The sequence below is a fragment of the Sebastes fasciatus genome, chromosome 3 (genome assembly GCF_043250625.1).
Source record: "Sebastes fasciatus isolate fSebFas1 chromosome 3, fSebFas1.pri, whole genome shotgun sequence".
In the NCBI taxonomy this organism is placed as follows: Eukaryota; Metazoa; Chordata; class Actinopteri; order Perciformes; family Sebastidae; genus Sebastes; species Sebastes fasciatus.
This window is the reverse complement of record NC_133797.1, coordinates 29,898,065-29,914,739: the sequence shown is the minus strand read 5'-3', so window position 1 is coordinate 29,914,739 and position 16,675 is coordinate 29,898,065. Positions and strand designations below refer to the sequence as shown.

The 16,675-nt window shown below is 41.1% G+C and overlaps 2 protein-coding genes across 5 annotated transcripts in view; one reads left to right on the top strand and one right to left on the bottom strand.

The window, feature by feature from the left end:
* Positions 1-4,432, top strand: part of ube2kb (ubiquitin-conjugating enzyme E2Kb (UBC1 homolog, yeast)) — a 7,439-nt gene extending 3,007 nt beyond the window's left edge. For both annotated transcript variants that reach the window (XM_074630122.1, XM_074630124.1), the window contains exons 4-7: positions 717-799; positions 917-1,016; positions 1,110-1,238; positions 2,197-4,432. In XM_074630122.1, the coding sequence (XP_074486223.1) occupies positions 717-799; positions 917-1,016; positions 1,110-1,238; positions 2,197-2,271 (387 nt within the window). In that variant the 3' untranslated portion in view covers positions 2,272-4,432. The remainder of the gene's footprint in view (positions 1-716; positions 800-916; positions 1,017-1,109; positions 1,239-2,196) is intronic.
* Positions 4,433-4,703: 271 nt separating this feature from the next.
* pds5a (PDS5 cohesin associated factor A) overlaps positions 4,704-16,675 on the bottom strand; it is a 31,064-nt gene continuing 19,092 nt past the window's right edge. For 2 of the 3 annotated variants that reach the window (XM_074630119.1, XM_074630120.1), the window contains exons 17-34: positions 16,170-16,285; positions 15,476-15,581; positions 14,864-15,024; positions 14,573-14,696; positions 13,895-14,053; positions 13,000-13,068; positions 12,671-12,807; positions 12,129-12,252; positions 11,652-11,856; positions 11,132-11,246; positions 10,789-10,921; positions 9,731-9,850; positions 9,388-9,450; positions 8,847-8,998; positions 7,879-7,966; positions 7,517-7,788; positions 6,406-6,697; positions 5,239-5,638 (exon numbers count right to left, since the gene is read on the bottom strand). In XM_074630119.1, coding sequence (XP_074486220.1) covers positions 5,600-5,638; positions 6,406-6,697; positions 7,517-7,788; positions 7,879-7,966; positions 8,847-8,998; positions 9,388-9,450; positions 9,731-9,850; positions 10,789-10,921; positions 11,132-11,246; positions 11,652-11,856; positions 12,129-12,252; positions 12,671-12,807; positions 13,000-13,068; positions 13,895-14,053; positions 14,573-14,696; positions 14,864-15,024; positions 15,476-15,581; positions 16,170-16,285 — 2,475 coding nt within the window. In that variant the 3' untranslated portion in view covers positions 5,239-5,599. Of the gene's footprint in view, positions 5,639-6,405; positions 6,698-7,516; positions 7,789-7,878; positions 7,967-8,846; positions 8,999-9,387; positions 9,451-9,730; positions 9,851-10,788; positions 10,922-11,131; positions 11,247-11,651; positions 11,857-12,128; positions 12,253-12,670; positions 12,808-12,999; positions 13,069-13,894; positions 14,054-14,572; positions 14,697-14,863; positions 15,025-15,475; positions 15,582-16,169; positions 16,286-16,675 lie in introns of all 3 variants that reach the window. The other variant, XM_074630121.1, reaches the window with a different exon arrangement.

Sequence of the window (16,675 nt, the reverse complement as noted above, 5' to 3'; positions counted from 1 at the left end):
AACTTTGATATGCTCTTAATCCTTATTCAGGTTTCCGATCAGTCTGCCATGTACACCGGTGTGCCCTCAACTTTCATTACATAGTACTTTATAATTTCTTAACTATTATATGTCTTTTATTGACAGAGTGACAATCTGCATGCTAACATGAAAGAGTATGAAAACAAAACAAAAGCAACAGTTGCTGGGATGTTGAGGAATCAAAGAAACAGGCGATCAGAAACCTGGATACTGTTAGACACGCATATAAAGGGAGCTGCATCTTGATATCTCATGTAAACACATCTCAAGAGTAGGGGTGATAGACATAAAGTCCTCTATTACAGTAATTTTACATACAATATTGATATATATATGGTGATATTATAAAGTTTCTCAAATGTGTTGAGTTTATGGATAAAATAATCCGTCTGTTTTTGGCTTATCCAGTGAATTAACTACCTGACAAATGAAGTACTTTGTCACATTGATGCAAGTCAAAGCAGTTCTGCTTATTGATTTGTAACATTGCCCGCAATGGTCGAATACACCCAGAGATGCTAATGTGTCAGCTACTATGGGATAAACGGTATGACAAAATCTACCCAAATATGATCAAAACAAGGATAAGACTCCAGGATACAAGTGTGCATGTAAATGCACCCATTGTGACCTCTTTTCCTCTATCGTCAAACCATTTTTTATCCACATTAACCTCTCACACCTGTCTTTCTTAGGTGCGTTTCATCACTAAGATCTGGCATCCTAATATCAGTTCTGTGACGGGAGCAATATGTCTGGACATTTTAAAAGACCAGTGGTGAGTGAGACTTATCTGAACCTCGTGACCTATTTGCGCTCGGTGTCCCCAGTGTGTCTCCCTCGTCTCAAAACACCCTCCGTTTATCTGCTCCAACCTTTAATCTGTCTCACCCAGGGCAGCTGCTATGACCCTGCGGACGGTGCTGTTGTCTCTACAGGCTCTCCTCGCTGCAGCAGAACCAGATGATCCACAGGATGCAGTAGTAGCAAACCAGGTGAGAAAGAATGTTTGTAAACACACAGTCTTGTCTGTTTCTCTCTAGTGTCACTGTTTAACCTCATTGAGCTTTTCTCTCTGCATCCTCCAGTTCAAGCAGAACCCAGAAATGTTCAAACAGACTGCCAGGCTGTGGTCTCACGTCTATGCAGCCGCTCCAGTCTCCAGTCCCGACTACACACGCAAAATAGACAAACTCTGTGCCATGGGCTTTGATAAGGTCAGAACCACTTTCTATTATTGTTGTATATTGTTGAACAAAGCATGGTGTGGGACAGTCGTTTTTTTTTTTTTCAGCAATAGTGGTTTCTGGTTTCAAAACTTCTCAAATGTAAATATTTTCAATTCTGTGATAGTTAACTGAATATCTTCAGGTTTTGGACTGGTGGTCTAACGAAACAAGACATTTGAATACTCTGTGAACGTATGATTCGCATTTCTTTTACTGTATTCTGACATTTATGATGCCTTCAAATGAAACTGGTGACAGAGGCTAATAATCTAATAAGCTAGCAAGTGGGTAACATAACGCAGGAAATGCAAAGGCATTATGATGAAAGAGATGAGGCCGTTGAGAATTACGACATTTTCCTCAGTCATATTATAAAATTACAAAGAAAAACTTTAAAATTACAGTATATTCACTTATTATGTACCGAAAAATGAACTTCCAAGGCCTCCCCCATTTCTGACAACGTCAACAAACACGTCACAAGTCGTGAACTCTGAGCTTTCAGAAACTTTCCACTTACGAGGTCGTGAATATCACAAGAGGGGGGCGTTCATATGGACTCTTCTCTTGAACACGGTAAACAAGACCCCATTTGAAGGCACCATTAATATACACGGTAAATTAACCGATAATGAAAATAGTCATAATTGTTAGTTGCTGCCTCATTTGACAGCATACTTGTCAGAGCGAGCAGAGGTTGTGTATTCTCACTGTAGTAAATGTCAAAAGGATTTACTCTTAACAAGGCACAATTTATTCAAACATAATTACCATGGAAAGAATTAATTTCATTTGTGCTTTCTGGAAAAGCTGCTCAAAGGGGTTGACACATTTGATGTTCATAATAGCATACTTTAAAATCATTCTTTCAGTTTCTATTATCTTGATCTTGTAAATGGCGCACAGATTATAATCATTTTCACTTCCATTTCCCCCTCGCTTACAGAATGCAGTAATAGCGGCCTTGTCTTCAAAATCCTGGGACGTGGAAACGGCGACAGAGCTGCTGCTCAGCAACTGAAACGCAGCCAGGTGTGAGGATCCCAAACTCCCTTCATCATAACATCAGCTCCTCTCCCGGCATCCATTCCACCATTGCCTTTTGTTACACAGACAACCCCCCGTTCACCACAGCAGTCTGAGCCTTCTTTTACAACATGTTTGTTTGCTACAAACTCAATACCGGTAGCACCACAAATCGCCAGTATGCACACCGCCCTGCTGACCCCACCTGTCCATTACGCTGTCTTTTCTTCCACTAACTCAAAATGTGTATCCTTGTAATAAGCCACCAAAAACTTTCAAACATGCATCTTGTCTTCCATGCCCTTTATTCATATCGGCTCTTATTTTTTTCCACAAATTATTGTGCTTAATATTTCAAAGAATCAAATAACTGCCATTGCCTGGTGGGTTTTCCAATGTAAAATATGAAGGAAAAGCAGCACACCGCTCTCACAGAACATCACCATTTACTCCCTCCAGCAACCAGCTGGACTTTATGATAGATTATGGACATTTAATACTATAAAAGGCCCAGCTGGATTAAATTCACTCGTCTGGATAGTGTTCTGCAAGGAGCAGTGTGATGGATTTTTCCTGAACAGTTTATCAATCAATCACCTGCAGTTTTTTTGTCTGTAGAATCAGAAAAATATCACACAAACATCTGCACAAAAGTAGAAAATGTTATCTGTAAATAGATGCGTGTAAATTTGAAAATACAATGGGGATATACTTTTTTTTTTTTTTTTCTTACATGGCATTGTAAAGCAAATTATTTTAAATATAAACTATGCCTAGTTTACAATTATATGGAGAGATATCTTTTTATGCTCAAATCCCTCTGAATGGCCTGTTTTGTTTTTCCCTCTTAAGATTGTTGTGTAGGGATGGCACAGCCAAGATCAGCCAGCTCACGGCCCTCTGAAGTTCATTACATGCCTCCTTTTCTGCTCCACAATCCAACCTTTTCTTATCCTTGCATGTTCTACGCTGCCTTTTGTTTTATTTGGCCAAATGATGTGGTGATGGGGGCGTCTGTTCGATTCAAAGGAGAGACTCTTTCTAATCTGTGGAAAGAGACGCCTGGGCCGCTCGCTATGCTCGGCAAGCACATACACAGTTTGACGTCTGTAGGGAACCAAAGCCGTTTCTGTTGAGCATGTTGCTGGAACATGTTCTCTTCTGCTCTGACACCAACAGGAAAACACACCTCAAGAAGAAACGAGTGTGAATGTCATTAAGGATTTTTGAGTTTGCAATGCTGTGGTTTTTTGTTTTTAACTCATTTCAGAGCAATCACTTTTTAGCCACGGATTAAGGATCGGCTCGCCCTCTCAGTCCTGATGTTGATCATTAAGAGGGGAGATTCATCACCGATCCATTCCAGCAGTACTCAATCAAAAACGTTGGCCATATATATATATATATAAAGAGGTGACGTCCCCAAACGTGCTTTACTACACAGCCAAATAAAATGCTCACTGAGGTCGTCTTTGAATGATGTCTTATGAGTAGTAAAAGAGGCTGGAACTCCTCTGACGCAGATAGCAGGCCTGCACAGTGTTTTCAGACATTTTTGATTTGAGGTACATGGACTGTAAAGAAATGCTTAGCATATAGACAAGTGATGAATCCTCACACATGGCCTTTCTTTTAAAAAGAACTTCCTTTAGCTTGCCCTCCAGCTCAGTCCCTTCCAACACAAGAGGCATATTACAGTACTACACAGAGTTATCGTGCTCCCTCTACACTGACGGTGAACAGTTTCCAGCCAGAGCCAAAAAAAAAAAGGTGTTCATAGTCAGAGGTAGACGGCACACAGCATCTCCTTTACTTGTAAATAGTCCAGTTCTTGATAAAGAGCCGTCTCGTTATCACTAGAGTGCACCACTGATGGCTGGATCTATATTTTGTAAGAAAAAGAAAGGACAAAAAAAGGATAAGAGGCCCCCTCCTCCTCCCTCTCCTCCCCGTCTTCCTGGTTTTCTCACTATGTACAATATTGCACGATGATGAAGCATAGAAAAAGGGGCTGTTGCATCTCAGTTTCTCCATTTGGATTGAGACTTATTTTTCCTCCTTTGTTTCCTTGGAAGCGAGCATCAGCAGTATAAAAAGCATGGTTATTTATTGTGACAGTGTCATGTTTCTTTGATTAAAAAAAAGTGGAAAATCAAGTTTTGTCGGGTCTCTTAGCTTCTGAAAACTGCACTTCATAAATACGGTGATCAAGATAAATGCACTGCAAGGTAGCATCTAAAAACATTTATTTTCTGGGGGGAAAAATTAAATATGATAGTGAGCGTAGGCATACTTTAACTACATCATCAACACAACCTCGCAAGGTTTCCACTCACTCAACTCTTAAAAGCAGCCTTAACCCAGCAAACAACTGACAAAAGTACAAAAAATATTTAATTGTAAAAGATGAACAAAAACCTCAACACATTTGTATAGTAATATATCATTTATGCATTCCAAAGTGAAGTACTGTTTCATACTTCAGCAGTAAAAAAACAAAACGGTATTTCAGACTAGAGGATCAGATGGCAAACGGATCTTAGAGCCCAGAAACCAGAAATGTTTGACAGCTTAAATTTGTCCATTGACACACTGGAAATAAACCATAAGGCCTTTAAAAGCGTTACAGGTGGCAGTTAAGAGGCCACAGAGTTTCTACAGGGCCTTGTGACGCTATAACCGAGCTAAAGCACCTCAACATACCAAAGTTAGAAACCTAAACATACCAAAGTTTATAAAATCTTGGTGTTGGTACATCTGTTAAATGCACAAATCTTATGCTACGATGTTCCCATATTTCAGCTGCAATTTGTAACGGTCTTGGATATTCAAAAAGATTAATTGCAAAGTTGCACATGGGTATTTACAAAATACAACTGTGTAAGTAAAACCAGTGAGCTCAAAATAAAAAAAAATATTGTGCAACGGAGACACAAGGAGGAAGAGGTCAGGAGACATACAGTAGGATTTTTCCCAGGGAATTTAATAAGCAACAATCATAACCAGATTAAAACGTTTGTAAAATGTCCATCCTGTTTTTTTCTTTTCTTAAAAATGGCTCCACAAAAGAAGCAAAGAGCAACAAACACAAAGGAAAAAAAATATCATGTTTTTTTGAGTAAGACCTACATACAATGAGCTTCAAATCATGACTATAAGGTATTTATAACCTTCTAGGATGTCAGTGGTTTGTGTCTGCATGTGTGTGTGTGTGTGTGTGTGTACATGTGTGTTTTAAGAAAGGTCCATAATGTGTCCAGGAAAGCTTCAGAGTCAAGAGGAGCGTGTACGTAGGGGTGGGGAGGAAGAGTCTGGCCCGTTCTCTACAGTCTTGATTTCACCTTCACCAGTTTCCTCTTTACCTGAAAGACAACACAGTTTGACTCAGTGTCGGCCCAGTCGGCTCTTTTCACCCGTCACAGTGACCGACACAACACAATGACAACCTAACAGTGATGTAATTATCTGTCGCTGGCTGCTTGAAGAATACGATTTTGCTTAAAACATGGTGGATTTCCTTAAAGAAATAGTAAACTGTTGCAGACGTCTGTTGAAACTGAGGGAGATTTCACAGCTAACTTGTTTGGTTCAGTTTAAAAAGGGACCCGTTATGCTTTTTGCCTTTCCTTTAGTATGTCACATCGCCTGAAACACCTTGCTTCAAGTCCCGCCTTTTCTTCCGTAACGCGGTGATGTCACCAAGTAACACATTTGCATAACGGCTAGTTTGGCACGCACTTAAACAAAGTGAGTTAGAGCGGTCTGAAGAGTTTGATTTGGTTGACCAATCGGTAGTCCTTTCAGATAGAGGGTGAAAAAAGATGCTGCAGCACAGCCGGTATAAGAAATCTAAAGCGTTTGTGAAAGCTGTCGATCGAACCCTGGTGTGGACCAAACACCCGAACCGAGACCGCCTGAAAAGGTGGATCTCTGTCCGCTTCCAAGCAGACTCTGGTGCGGTTTGTTTGTGATGTGAAAGCAAACGAACCAAACACATTTTCCAACAGAAAATGTTTTAAAACAGACAAATTTGGTAAATAAGGTTGCCTCCTGCTGGTCTAGACAGTCTGGTACAGACTTATAGCAGGATACACTGTGTTTAGAGACATCCTGGACTAAACCAACTCACTGCCAGCCCACTGTGGGGCTCTTCCTGCCTGCCAGAAGGATCTCTTGTAGACTTGGTCTCTCCCTGGCTATGTGTGTGCGACCAGGCTGCACAGCTGCTCTGTCCTTGTGTGACGGCGTATCTCTCTCTGTCCTTCCTGCCACTGACAACCTCCTCTGGGCTGGACTCCAGCTCTATCTCAACGTCGCCCTCGCTACCCAGGAGGAGGGTGACTGTCTCTACAGCTCTCCCTGTCTCCTCTCCAGGCTCCCACTTTCTCACTGTTTCATTCTCTCTGCTCACATGTTGCCACCTGAAGAGAAAAAAAGTTGACATCTGAGGGACGATGGGATTTCTGTGCAATCTCAGGATTAGGTTCATTAGCTATCGATAGGGGTGGAATGGTACACAAAATTCACAGTTCTGTAAGTACAGTACCTCAGTTTTGGGGTCACGGTTCGGTATGTTTTTGGTACAGGGAAAACAAAGAAAATAATAGCCTAATAATGAATACATTCTTTTACATTTATTTTTTATTTCAAAAACAGTGGCTCATTGGCTGTTAATTCTTAATGCTACAGTTAAGGCACTCAAATACTGACATATTGTCAATAAGAAACAATACATACCAAAAATAAACATCACAAATGTAAATGTAATGTTCCATCTTTAGGCTGTTGGTAAATCCTGAACTGCAGCTCATGCTTGTTTTTACAGGGCAGGCGCAACAGACTGACTAAAATGCACACGTGAAAGCACATGAAGTGCGTGAAGACTCAGGCACTTCATGTGCTTTAATTCTGTATTGTTTATTTACTCTTATTATTTCTTTGGCACACTTTCCGGGTAACTCACGGTCTAGAATTTCTGTTCCGCATGTGAGTAGTAAACATAAACAGCTGTTTGGGTCACAGGGCGTGTCGAAAGGATGTTGTGGACCGAACCGAACGTCCTGTACCGAACGGTTTGGATCGAATACACGTACCGCTCCACCCCTAGCTATCGGTGGAACAGACACAAACTGGGACGACAAAGTTAAAAGCACCACTGTCAAGCCTTTTCTTACAATAAGCTAAGCTACTGAGGTAAATTCCACCTTTTCTCTCTCCTTGACTCCTTTCTCCACTCTCACCTCTGCAAGTCGATCTGTCTCTTTGTCCCTTCGTCATTCTGCTGCTGCTGTTTTGACATCTTGATGTTGATTGAATCTGTTGGGTTGGAGTTGGGGTCAGCTGCTCTCTTCCTGCCTCTGCCGCCTGCTGTCGGCGCCACTGCTCCCTCTTTTTCAACCACCGCAGCAGGAGCAGCGGCAGCAGCAGTCGTCGTTTTAGGTGGTCGGCCACGTCGTTTGACGGGCGACGCTTCCGTCTCGGCGTTGGGGGTCACATTCTGACTCGGCTCCTCCTGAGAGAGACAGTGAGGAAAGCTCGTTGTAGTAGAACGCTGCAGTACGTGTAGTTCCAGCTGACGTGTGGTCATCGTCTCTGAGCTTACCTTATTCCCCTCTTCATTCTTGATAACTGGGTTCTCGTTGTTTTCCTGCGCTGGGCTCTCTGATGACTCGGTGGCAGCATTGCTGTTACTACAAGACAGGTTTAAAATGTTGAAGCAAGACATTCTTGATGATGTGTATAGCCCCGTTTCCACCGCAGGAACTTTCCCCAGGAACTCAGAGCCTTTTGAGAAACTCATTATATTCCGACTGCAGGAACCAGGGTCTAAATTAAGTTCTGGGGACATTTTACAGAGATTTCTTTACCCCCCAAAAAGGCCCTGGTCGGGGGGTGGTACTCTAAAAGTACAGGAACTTTCAGGGTGGAGTTTGCAGGCATGACCGCCGGCTTCAACTCTTGTACCGCTTCATTCATAAACAAAGAAGTACTTGTATTGATTTAGGACCATGTTAGGACGAGGGGAGAGCATTTGTCTTTGTTTGATAACATAAGTAAAGTATAATAAGAAACATAAAGTAAAGTTAGACTCTGCTGTCGGCCTCCAGACTCATTAAAAAAAAAAGAGAAAGAAAAAAGAGAGACCGTGAGGGCGAGCGGTAACGTTAGAAGAGGGAGACAGCGCAATGGTGCTGTGAAAAACTGTTGTTTTACTCCACAGACGATTTACTGTGGATAATAAATACAGTACATGCGGCAGTAAATGTCGTCGCAGTGAAACAAAACCGTTTATTTTTTTCCAACATGTTTTTTTTAGATGAAAAAGGCGGTCACACTGAACTGCAGGCTGCAGAGTGTGTTTACTGCTGCGACCACCAGCAGCCCTCGTCCCATGTCTCGTTGCTTTTTCACACGTCAAAGGACTAATTTGCCTAATCTTCACAAGTCTTTAGACTGCGGCGGAAACACAGACAACGGTGAGCTGAAGGAACCTTTTAGTTCCTTGAAAAGTAGTTGCAGGGACTAAAAGCAGGGAAACCCAGATTATGTGTGTGTGCGGTGTGTCTGTACCTGTTCTTGTTGACGGTTGTGGAGCTCAGTGGGGAGGAGTTGGTGCTGGTGTTACTGGCTGTGTCTGAGGCTATGGTCGTCTTGGTGAAGATCCTCCTCCCCGGTACCGTCAGAGGCTTGTTCACAGCTCCCAACACTGGAGCTGTTTTAGGCTGCAGAAAGAAAGGGTGGAGTTGTATGGTTCAGTTAATGGTATTAGGCCGGTAAGCACTTAATAGTTTAGATCCCTAATGATTACGTTGTGCTCACCTTTGCTACTACATGTATATCTTGGCCCTTTGCCCTCAAACCTCATTTGACAATGGCTGATGACTGAAACGTTATACTGAGAATACTTATATACACAGATGTTTCTAAACTCATGATAAAACCGGCAAATGTTTTCCACCTTCTCAGCTAAATAATAAACGCCAAAGAAGTGTTTACATCATTATGTATTCTGCCCTTCCTTCAAATTAAACTACACTCATTACAGTGTTCAGCATTATTAACTATGACGTGGATCGCTAAGTTCATAGGAGCGACAGAGTGGTGCATTTACCTTTCCAGTGAGCAGCATTTGTCTCATATCTGTCGTCAGATACTCTTTATCGTTTTTGAAGTCCTGTTGAAAGAAATAACAGAAAACATTGATTAGCATAAACTGCTAAACTACAAAGGTCTTTAATCTTAAGAGCGTGTCCATATTTATCTACCACTGAGTGGATAGAAGTTATTCTTAAGAGGAGAGTGATATATTTATGCTTCAGATGTCTAGTGTTTGTTGTGAAATTATTTTCCAATCCCAGAAGCATAAATATATTATCTATATGTGTGTGCGTGCGTGTCTGTGTGTGTGTGTGTGCGTGTCTGTGTGTGTGTGTGTGTATGTGGGTATATATTGCCTTGTCCTGTACGATGAAGAACTTGTTGGGGAGGACGGGGTCTTTCGGAGAGTCCAGGTGACATGCAGTGCTCTTGTTGGCGATAACGAAGAGAGCGACATCACAGACGATATACAGCTTCTGTAACCAAGACAACAGGAGACACACAGTTAGGATTGTTTGATAATTAGGTGACTCGTCCCAAAGAGTCCTTAGATCAATGTTTTTGCTTCCTTACTTCCTGTACAAAGACTGCCTTCCTATTAGGGCTGTTGCAATAACCACAATATTGCAATACCGCTCTATTGATAAGCCAACCGCAGGGGACAGCAAGCAACCGTCACAACCGCTATGTTCATGTTTCATCTAGCCGCGTGACGAGGCCCCGAGCGCTGCATGTTTTGAGTTTTTTTCTGGTCGCTGAGAGTTCATAAATGTTCAACTTTGGGTAAAACGCTGCCTCATCAGTTTCCCTTTTTACCCAGCTGTCCAATCACAGTGGAGGAGGGGCGGGACAAATACCACAAAAACATGTACAAGTGCTGAACCGCCCTCTCTCCGTACGTGCTTCAGCCTTCCCTTCATCCGGTACTCGAGTACATCAGGTACTCTACCTTGTGCTGACATGTTTTACTTCTGGGGATATTCCCTATCGTAGCAACCAGACCAACCAAAGCGTCTCAACTGAAAAAAAAACACTGCAGCTCTTTGCCCTTTTGTGTTCTGCATTTAACAATAAACAAGTATTTAATTTATTTGACTAAAATCTGGATAAATTAAGTAATTTGCAAAAACAAAACAAATGCTGCTTATACTGCATATTGCATATAGCTCCATGTTTAAGAACAAATGAAAAAAGGTTTTGTTTCAAGTAATGCTAGCAAGATAACACGCGAAAGACTCCATACAAAGTTTGTTATTTTTTTAATCTTGCACATGCTCGCATTAAAGGTCATTCAAAAGGACAATGAAACTTGAAGTGTGTGATTGTTTCTGATGCTTTTTTGTTGTTGTTTGCTTGCCACACTGAGTAAGCGTATACAGTATATGTGTGTGTGTATATATATATAGATATATACCTCATTGCCCTTTGCATCATCAGGACACTGCGCATCCTTCGTCTGTTTGATGTTCTCTACCATCTTCCTTAGAAAGGCATGACTGTTGTTCTCATTCTTGGTCATCAGCACCTCCAGCATGAACCACAGACACCTAAACACACACACACACACAATAAACATGCAGCATGTCACAACTTCAGTTATTACCGCTTCTATCTTATTAGCGTTATAGGTCAAGAGTATAAAATGTTTTAATATAATTAGAAAAATAAGGATTTTGTTAAAAGACATTCTCAGCTGTATCGTCAGATTCAGAGATGGTTTATGACACAAAACCAAAGTACAGTGTGTCAACACTCACTCTTTGATGTCTTTGAGCTGTTCATATTCATGTGGTTTTGTGAAGTCTGGATCGTGGGCCAGCAGGTGGATCATATAGGGAACGACATACTCGGGAACGAGGGAGACAAGTTTTTCTGTGGAAAGAGGGAGAAAAACAAATATTAATGTCTACAAGTGTGTTTCCAGCCATCTGTTTTTATGTTCCTCTGCAATGATTTAATGGCACCCGATAATTTTCTTATCGCCACATACTGTTGATATTTATATGCACCCAACTCCTATATTTGCATAACAGCAGTGGATGGAACAAGGCATTGATTTGCATTTTCTTTTGCTGCTTTTCGAAATTTACATTAAAATTTGAGCTAAATTTGGATGGAAACTTGGCTTATGTGATCTTTCATAGTCTAAACTGCTGTTATATAAAGCACACATTAAAAACCTCAGAGCAATGTTCTTCAAAATAACAACAGCAGCAGTGTGTAATCATAGAGCACATTAAGTCTCAGCATGAAAACATCCACAGGTTGAACACTTACCCTGAGCGAGTGGGTTCTGTTTGATGAACTCTCTGCGGACGGAGATGTTTTTCAGGAGGCACTGTCGAGCGTGAGCGCGGCGCTCCTTCACCGGGTCCTTGGCACACAGGGCGAAGACGGCGAGGTACTCCAGGGGCAGCAGCAGTTTGACGAGAGCGAGGTGCAACTTCTGAGCAAAGATCTGACGGACCTGGTAGCACTCGTCCTGTACGAAGGAAAGAAAAGACTTAATTCAATTTACACAAGAAAGTAAAGAAGATTATTAGTGCTGACTAATGGGAATGTTTTCTTTTATTCATATAGTACATGTCAAAATGAGTTCTCATCCTGTACACATTTAGTACATTGTGCATATTACAACAGGCCATTTTCACACAGGCATAGTAGAAGCGGCTCATCATTAATTTCATCATTTATATCTGTGCTTCTGTCTATGAAAAAAGGTAAGTAAAAAATGTATGTAAAGGTGAGACTGACGTTGATAACGAGGCCGCAGAGCTGAAACTGTTCAGGTGTGATGATGTCATGGTAACAGGGCTCCTGGGCCAGCTTCATAATGGCTCCACCTGCGGCCAGCCTCAGACGAGACATGTCTGATTTACTGTGGGGAGGAAGAAATAACAAAAAGGGGAGGAAGGATTAAAAAAAGACGAAAACATTTTAATCAATTTTCAACTGGCAAATTTGTTCCCAAGGATGCAAAAACATTGTTTTGAAGCGGAGGCTAGTGGTTGTAAAATGCACACACATAGCGAATCACAACTTGATAATCAAAACTTATTAGAATCAAACATTAATATAATAACGTAGCCAGCTGAACTTAAATGAGTAGTCCGCTGTTTGGCCAACAGCCGGCGCGTATGGAAAGTTTGAGGTCCTCGTAACAGGTCACCCAAATTGACATGAAAAAAGCGGCATTCGCGGTAAAGTGAGTTGTTTGCATCCCTGAATAAATGATTTGCCCGCACTACGTCTTAATCCTCCGACAGCTCTACTATAACCTTCAAGCGCCAAGTTACCTGATCTTCTTCTGTTCCGTGAGGTCTCCCTCGCTGACCAGCATGGCTGACAACAGGCGCAGGGTGGAGTTTGCCGACTTGGATTGGTTGTTTTTCATTCCTAGTAACCAACGCACTAACAGCTTGATGGCCTGCACCTGGGGGAACAGGAAAAGCATGAATAATTAGGCAAAGGGAGGTCCCTGAATTTTTAAAACAAATCTTTCTGCTTTATTACAAAAACATTGAAAAAGATCCAAATCTTTGTCATCACCACCAGATCGTGTCTGAAGTAAAAATCTAATTGGACTGGAAGTGAAATAAAAGCCACAGAGGTGCTTGCCTCTTACCTTAGCTAGGACCTCAGGTGAAACTTCCTCATCTGATGTCCACAGCTTCCCATTTTTATTTCCCACCGACTGGAGACATAAAGGCACATCACAGTCACGTTCTCACTCTTTTCTTGACAGGGTTTATTTAGTTTAAAGTTGTTATTTATAAGTGTCCATAACATTGTTGTAAAAATATAAAAAAAAGTGTAAAACTTTAAGTCTATCCAAAACCAGCTACACTTGGACGCAGCAAAACTGTACATGTACTCTATGATTCCCCCCCCCCACATATCTCATCACAAGCTGGAAAAGCAACACTTGCTCCACCGCAAACAGTCTACAAACAAACACTGTACAAAAAGCTGTCAATCTACCATCATTGTAACATCATCCAGAAGTATAATCTCCTGACCTTTAAACAGCTTTGTGTGTCTTGCTGATGCTAGTTTAGTGTACGAAGTGATCAACAATCTGGTTCCTCCCCCATATACCACTGTGCTCAGATAAAGGGAGGACAACTAGGGCAACAAACGGATCAACTTAGATCAACCGAGTTTGGCAGATCTGCCTTTTAGAACAACAAACTTTTGGAACTCAGTACCAAGTTATATGAGAGAGTGCTGCAGCTTTGCTGATTTTAAAATCAAGATGAAATCATGGCTAAAATCAACCCAATCATGTACTCATCACACATAAACACAATCACTTGATGTGTCTTAATGTTGTGAAATCTTGTGGTTGTTGTTGTGTTGTCTTAATGTCTGCTTCCTGCCCTGGCACTGCAGACTTAAATTATCTTACAGCTATCTTTGGTACAACTAAGAAGCTGTGCATTGTCTCTATCAAATAGGCAAATAAAAATAAGAAGTGTGAAATTACGTATGTTTTAGTACACAGTTTGATCTCCACGCACCCTGTCATTCATGAGCAAGTCCTTGACAATGAAGTTAGCCACGATGGACTTCATTGGTGAAGCAAACTGATCTGGAGCCAGCATGGAGATGTGGCCCAGGGACACGAGGGGAGTAATGAGCTGCTCTGGGACGTCTGCATTCAGACTACGTGACAGAGGCTGGAGGTGAAGGAGAAAAAAAAAACAGTGTGAGTGCATCCCAACAAAGAAATGTCAGTTTAAGAAGAAGATGACATACAAGGTAGGGCTGGGCAATATATTGATATTATATCGATAGTGTGATATGAGACTAGATATTGTCTTAGATTTGGGATATTGTAATATGGCATTAGTGTTGTCTTTTCCTGGTTTTCAAGGCTGCATTACAGTAAAGTGATGTACATTTCTGAACATATCAGACTGTTCTAGCTGTTCTATTATTTTACTTTACCCACTTAGTCATTATATCCACATTACTGATGATTAGTCATAAAAAATCTCATTGTGTAAATATTTTGTAAAAGCACCAATAGTCATCCCTACAATATCGTTGCAATATCGATATCTAGGGATTTGGTAAAAAATATTGTGATATTTTATTTTTCTCCATATCGCCCAGCCCTAATACAGGGTGGAAAAACAGGAGACAAGACAATGATGTATCCCAGCCAATCAGTAAGTTAGGAAATGATCCACTACCTCAAAAATCTGAGCCAGCTGCACTTCCTTGTTGTTAAAGATGGCGTGGATGCAGTGGACAGCCTGCTTGGCCTGGTGAGGAGTTCCCCGCTTGGCTTTCTGATGCAGGACGGGAATCAGAGTCCTGATGGACACATAGGACCAGACATTAGAAAGACTTGCACATGCAGATTATTTCTTTCATTCAATCCAGATGTGGACCAGTATGGCTGATGCCAAAAGTGTGGACCCTTTGCCCAGACTACTGTCCAATAAAAATCTTTTAAGTATATAATATAATTTCTCTCTTACGATCTTATCTGTTGTAGCTCTGTCTCGATCTTCTGCCCCGTGTTTCTAAATATCTGGATGGCTGCCTCGGCCACTTTTTCATCCTCCATCTTCAAACACTGCAGCAGAGACTCGTAGGTTTCTGCCGAGTGGAACGCTGTGGGGTGGGTGAACGACAGGACCTAGTAGGAGTGAAAGTGAAGGAGTAGAAATTATTTACTTTGTAACATTAATCTGTTGCAAAAATGCACAATCCAGCCTTAAAAGACCGTAACAGTAGCCCTGTTTCCATTTAATTGTCAAGCAAATTTTAAGCAAACTTTTGAAATGTTGCAAAAAAAAGAAATGTGAATAAGGCGCGTTTCCATCAACATTACGATTTTTTCTGTTATTTTTTCTTTAAAAATTACTCAAACTAATATAATTAATCGATATCAAAATAGTTAGCGACAAATTTAATAGTTGACAACTAATCAATTAATCATTGCAGCTCTAATGCACACAAAAATATGTGAATGGAAACACGGCTACTATTGAGCATGTTTAAGCCACTGTTTACTACTAATCACACACTCGTGACATTTTGGGCATTGACTTCCATTTATTACAGCATGCTTAGTCCTTGTTATGCACCTTGAGTAGCTCCAGGCCAGAGCGGATGGCTGTATCAGGTGTAACGCCTTCCTCGTCGTCGTCTGCCGTGCCCTCAATGGACTTGTTCAGCAGCTTCACCAGTGCACTAAAAGAAAACAATTAATAAGCTATTATTACCACCACTTTGTTAAAATATTCTAAATGTGCGTTACATGACAAACTGAGGCACTTTTGGATATCTTAGGACAACATAATAGCACCTACTAAACACAACAGAAAGTGTTACACTGCCTAATTTCAGCACTAGAAGTCTTTCAGTGTGCGTGTTTCCTCTCTCATGGTGTTTTTCCACAAAGCAGAAAGGGTTAAACCTGTTTAAGTGTCTAAGGCCTGCAGGTACACATCACCACCACTAGGTGTCTCAGTGAATGAGAACAGTCTGTTAATGGTATTACACAATGACACAGAGACACAGGGAGAACATGAAGCTCCATAACACAGAGACAAGGATTGCTGGTCTGTCATATGACTTCCGATTTTTGTGTTCTGTACAAAAAAACACTTAAATCTGTTAGAACAATATTTACAATCCTCTTTCAATTTGAAGCAAAATGTACACTAATCCATTTTTATTAGTATCAGAATTTAGACTTGAACATGTTTTTATATTTTTGGCCTGTTGTGCAATTTAGAGGATAAAACCCAACCACAACATGACGGGAATATTTCTGACCTGATGGCCTCAGAGTCGATGTGGACGGGGGCGATGCGCTCCAGCAGGAACTTAACCATCTCCAGGAACGGGTTGGTGGGCTGTTTGGGGAACGTCAACTTCCGAGTGATCTCCCTCTGCACACATTACAAACAGTACACTGTTAATACCAACACTGATTGATTTGTGCTTATATATCTACATGCAGATTTGCACCATGGTTTGTATTACTAAATCAGGCCAACCTTCCTAAAACGTACCTTCCATTAACTAAAACTCAAACACATGAGTGTGACTGGTGATCTTGAGGTCTTTAATAATAATGTGATAGCTAAAACACTATAGAGGCTGCATGGTTTGCTCTGTTATAGTAAACCAGGGATCAAGTATTGATTAATGCTGTACTTGTAGAAGCTTTCCCTTTTATAGCACGACATTTCCTGCTACTGCAATACAAAATGACGTCATTTGTAAGTGATTGCACCTTGAAAATATAGATAAAATGAAGCTTTTTCGGTAACTAGAAA